Source organism: Trematomus bernacchii, unplaced genomic scaffold, assembly GCF_902827165.1.
Source record: "Trematomus bernacchii unplaced genomic scaffold, fTreBer1.1, whole genome shotgun sequence".
Lineage (NCBI taxonomy): Eukaryota > Metazoa > Chordata > Actinopteri > Perciformes > Nototheniidae > Trematomus > Trematomus bernacchii.
The window spans coordinates 16,405,036-16,410,170 of record NW_022988043.1 but is presented as its reverse complement, the minus strand read 5'-3'; the positions used below and the strand labels follow the sequence as shown (position 1 = coordinate 16,410,170).

General features: G+C 40.5%; 1 protein-coding gene across 1 annotated transcript; it reads left to right on the top strand.

Annotated features, from left to right (window-relative positions):
* Positions 1-293: 293 nt before the first annotated feature.
* On the top strand, positions 294-4,313 carry LOC117472598 (cytoskeleton-associated protein 2-like). Its single transcript, XM_034117895.1, has 3 exons — positions 294-362; positions 1,104-1,254; positions 4,046-4,313. The coding sequence occupies exons 2-3, from the start codon at positions 1,169-1,171 to the stop codon at positions 4,311-4,313; spliced, it is 354 nt and encodes a 117-aa protein (XP_033973786.1). The 5' UTR covers positions 294-362; positions 1,104-1,168.
* Positions 4,314-5,135: the final 822 nt, after the last annotated feature.

Here is a 5,135-nt window from a genome sequence, read left to right as displayed (position 1 = left end):
AGGTTGGACGCCCTCTCCGCCCTGGTCTGGCGGATACACTGGAAGCAATACTTCTGCACTTATCATTTACTCTAAAACGCTTGGAGCCCATTCAGTCCACATTTTTGAGTGTGTTTTTAGAAAGCAAGGGAATTTCAACATTCACAGATTGAACTGTCCATCACTGCATATTTCAGCTTTTGATATTACTCCTGTCAGCTTGATCTGTTGGCATGTGATCATAATCAAAGGTGAATGTATTGTAGTCTGAAATTAATAAAAATCCCTCTGTGTTAAGTGTCTTTGCTTTTATTTGTTGTAGCCAGTGGACGAGCTGCGGACTGTGGTGTTTGAGATTCTGAAGAGAAAGGAAGAGATCCAAGGTAGTTGGCAAATGAGCCTTGTTTGTAACCACTGTGTGTTTTTCACCATTCATATTATTTATGATAGCATCAATGAGCTGTGTTGCATTGTTTACATTGCACACATTTCAATCAGTAGATCATTTGGCCTCATGATGTATGCAGCTGATTATCGTCTCGTACGTTCCATATATTGTGTCTCTCTCAATTCACCCATGTAGCACGGCTGTGTGTTTTATCAAAAATATATGTTTTTCATGTATTTTGGTTTCACGATGGGGCGGCTTAGTTTGACATTATTAGAAAACTGTTGTTTATTGTATTGTTACCATTATGTTGATATAGCCAAACACATCTGTTATTACAGTAAAGGCACATGCCACAAAATGTAAGCGCCACGGCAGTCTTTTTCAAGACGGTCAAAGAAACTATAACACAGAATTAACAATAGTGTTAAATTCGGCCAAAGCTTTATCAATTTAATCTTCCTTCTGCTGACTTTTCTGGAGCAGAACATATTGCTGTCTGAGAAATAGGACTATGAACTTCAGTCAAACCTGTCAATTGATATCAGTTAGTGCAGACTAGATAATAAAAGCAAAATCAATCAGAAACTACATCCTCCAAATCTGAATCTGTATTGTAATATTAATGCAGTGTAAACTTGCACTACAGACATGTTGCTTGTGCCTTTTTTTTAAGTATCCTAACATTAAGTACTTTTTGTTGAAAATAAATTCAAATTTTCATTTTTTTCTGAAGCGAATGAGAGAGAGGAGGACCAAATTCCAACAAACGAAGGCACTCCTGAGAGTATCGACATCCCGATGACTCCTCAACCTGTCAGAGCCCTTATCTTTGGAGAGAGAGGAGACTCATCGGTGGTCAAGTACAAGATCACAGCAACGCCTGGGTATGTGGGAATCATAATTTTGACTTTCAGAAACGCTGTGGAGCATTTACTGACCCCTTTTATGACTTTGAACAAAACGTGAACATCTCTTAAGCTTGTGTTGACTACAGATTGTATTTCAGGATTCTAACCAAAATACCTTTTATAAAAACATTGCCCTCAAGACAAAGTGATAACATTTAGAGCACCACTCTAAAGTGCCCTTGTTCCCCCCGCCCCCCTGGTGCTGAGCCATGCCTTTGCTTGCCCCGATGCTCTAAATCAGGGGTCACCAACCTTTTTTAGGGTGAGGGCTACTTTAAAAAAATAAAACAAGTCGGGGGCTACTTTTACTCCTCTTTTTTTTGTTTTTTGCAGTGTATATATTTAGCACATTTTAACATTATGATATGCTGACCTTTAACCTTTGTGTGCTGTTTGGGTCTGTGGGACCCGTTTTCAGTGTTTACTAAAAGAACATGCATGCAATTTAATTATTTTAACCTGCTTTATTTGGGGGTGGACCTCACATCCTCTAGGGGGGTCCTCACCTCCTCTAGGGGGGGTCCTCACCTCCTCTAGGGGCATGCACCCCCGGGAAGATTAATTTTAAATGTTGAAGTGAAATGCATCAATCTGGAGCACTTTGAGCACATCATGAATTGATGGAAACAGCTCTCATCACTCAGATGAAAGGGAGCTGTATACTTTTCAATAATCCAAACATCTTTAGAATATGATCACAACCAATAACAAATCATTTAAACTGGTTTATTCTTATCTTATGTTACCTAGTTAGCATTCTTTCTTTTTTATTTATGCATATTTTACTAATCACTCTCCTTTCAAACTGTTTTTTTTTTTTTTTACTGTCCTATACACATTGGGATGATTTCTTACTTTATCTATATTAAATAGATAAAGGTGTGCTCTCCCTAGCTCTCTCTCTCTCTCCCTCCCTCCCTAGCTCTCCTCGCTCGCTCTCTCTCCCCCTCTCTCTCTCTCTCCCTCCCTGCCTCCCTTCCTAGCTCTCTCTCTCGCTCTCCCTCTGTCTCGCTCGCTCACTGAGGCTGTGTGCTCCTCCGTGGCGATGACGGCTTGCGTTAAAAAAATATAATAATAAACATATTTGTAAAGTGGGGGGACACAAACGGAATTTCGAAAAGAGCGGGGGACATTTCCCCCCTGTCCCCAGGTGGAAATTACGCCATGCGTGTGTGTGCGTCAAGTGCAATACATATATATGCAAGTTGCAACACACAGAGTAAAACTCTGCCCCCCATGTGTTGTATAGGCTGGCACGATAGGCTGCTCAACGGGGCTGATGTGTTGTGTAGATTCTGCCAGAAGGAAAATCAGCGGGGAGGTGCTTTTCTTCCCGACTGCAACGCTGGTCCCGCAAATCAAGCAAGAACGTGATTGGTCGATATTCATTGTGGGGGTGGGGGGAGGAGGGGTGTTAGATAGATATAGAGTTGTAGTAACTAAATAGAGTTCGCTATGATTTAGGTTTCGTTTATGCATAGGGTAGATTCTTTTAATTACATTTCCTTTTTTTGTTTTGTGTATTTTATACATTTTGGATTTGCTTGGCGAGCTATTTTTAGAACATGCCCCGCGGGCGACTCACGTTGCCCCCGCGGGCACCGTGTTGGCTAGCCCTGCTCTACGTGCTTGTCTGACGTCTCCTTGGCACCTGTCAGATATGCCAATGGATAGGTGGCGTGGAGGAAGAGATCGGGTGATAATGGAATTATAGTGACAGCCCGGGTCATTTCTCTTTGTGATGAGCTCTTCAAAGGGAATGCACACATGGCTGTTACTGGCAGTTGGTTTAGAGTCAGCTCAAAGACAAAAGAAAACATTTCTACATGACTTTCAGAGAAATGAAAGTGATTTCGCCCTGAAGAAGGGAGTGACTGTCGTGTCTCATCTAAATCTTGTCTTTCCCAACAGTCTCATTAACATGCATATATTTTTTAGTTTTAAAGTGGGCAACAGTAGACTCATTCACAAGTGAGTGAATGATATGCAGACTTGGAAAGGGCTGGATAAGGAGAAAGCTGATTCTGGGCCAGCATGATCTTGTGAAGTGGCTTTAGGTGCAAAAGAAAGTAAGGCCGGACGATATATCCATACATTTTCAAACAAGACATAGTAAAAGGTTTGGAACCCAATACGAACTGCCCCCTTCCAACTGTCACTCTGTCTGTGGTCTCACTCAGAGCTGAGTGAGGCTCCCTCCTTTAGGGGGAGGGGTGTAAATACAGCGTCAGGCTTTGGGACCAACTCCCCTCTCTCCGACAGAAACAGGAAAAGCTGTAACTTTTCGTAACAACGGTTCCAAATAATCATCTCTTGGACAATAAATAATATATATAACTAAACTAAAGCACAATTATGTATATAATATCCTGCATTATATTTTGTTACTGGAAATTTGTATTTCCACGTGTATATTTTCCACATTTTTTTAATGCTATTTTTATTTCTATTTCAGAAATATTTTGGATTGTTTATTTCTAGTGTCTTAATTTCTCTTATGTACATTGCCTTGTTTTTTATGCTGCTGCAACGCAAACATTTCCCAAATTGGGATCAATAAAGTACTTATCTATCTAAAACTCCAAAAATCTTTAATGGTGTTTCATGTTTTGTAAACCTCTTTTTGTTTTAAAATCTGATGTTTAGAAGCTGCTTGGTTGTTTAAGCAGTCCCTGTAAATTAAAAAAAACCGTACAATGAAACGCACCTATTTCATTGTCAATGTCAAATGCACTGAAATTCAGGATTATGTTGTTCTTTTCCTCAGTGGCCCTCCGAGCCAACAGAAGGAACCGGTGAGGGTGAACGGCCAGGAGGTTCGCTTCTTCACTCCAGTCAGACGCTCGGTGCGAATCGAGAGATCCTCCCTCCGATACCCGGCGTCTCTCCAGGAGCACGACCTCTGCGTGACCTCCTACGCTGACCTGATCTCAGAGGAGGATGCAGAGAGGAGTGAGGAGCAGGAGGGAGGGGAAACCAGCCCGTCGGCAGACAACACGCCCATGTACGTCTACAGACAGAAACGAGGCGCTTGAAGACAAGGTGTTCGTCAAGTTGGTCTACGATGAAGACGTCTGACTTCAATCACCACCAGTTTGTATTCGATGAAAAACTCAAATGTTCAGCATTCGTCACTGTTAACATGACAGGGCGGGGGAAGGTCAAATGTGCGTGCATACTTTGGTGTTTTCAGATTCTAAACTTTTTACAATAATTTTTACTTGTAAAGTTATTCCAGTTTAAATGATAGGCAGTGAGCTGATTTTATAAATGTATTTCTCAAACCTGCTTGGCAAGAATGACTGCCTTTATTATTTGGTCCCTGTATTATTGTTATTCCATCAAAGAATGTAGTGTACATAGAAATATAAAATAAATGTTTTTTTTACAAAAAATATAAATACCTTGTTTTATGAATACAAACACTCACACTCATGGGAAACCAGTCCCAGAATCACTTTATTTAGTTGGGATGCTTAGGCTGATACTTCAATTAGCTGGAGCTGAATGGATGTCAGATGTGTTGAAATCCAGTGATCACAAAACCACTGTAGGTAATAAAGTTACATCCACCTAAAAATCATTATTTTATTTAAAAAACGTAATAATGCAGTATTAAAGAATCTTAAATAACCAACGGCAAATACACTTCAAAAAACCACAGTTAGTTAAAGGTCCCATGTCATGGCCATTTCTACTGATCATAATTCCATTGTTGAGGTCTACTAAAATACATTTATATTGTGCTATTTTCTGTGTTAGAGTTTTACTCGCTACAGGGTGCACTTTGAGGGTTTGTGACTCTGCAGACCGTTTACATGCAGAAAAAGCTACATAGCACACAAGGGGACGGGTAA

What these genes read in the sequence shown, in the direction of transcription:
- LOC117472598 (XM_034117895.1), top strand. Translation starts at nt 1,169, where the DNA reads ATGACTCCTCAACCTGTCAGAGCCCTTATCTTTGGAGAGAGAGGAGAC. An exon ending in AAGATCACAGCAACGCCTGG is followed by an intron (nt 1,255 to 4,045) that starts GTATGTGGGAAT and finishes TCTTTTCCTCAG; the next exon opens with TGGCCCTCCGAGCCAACAGA.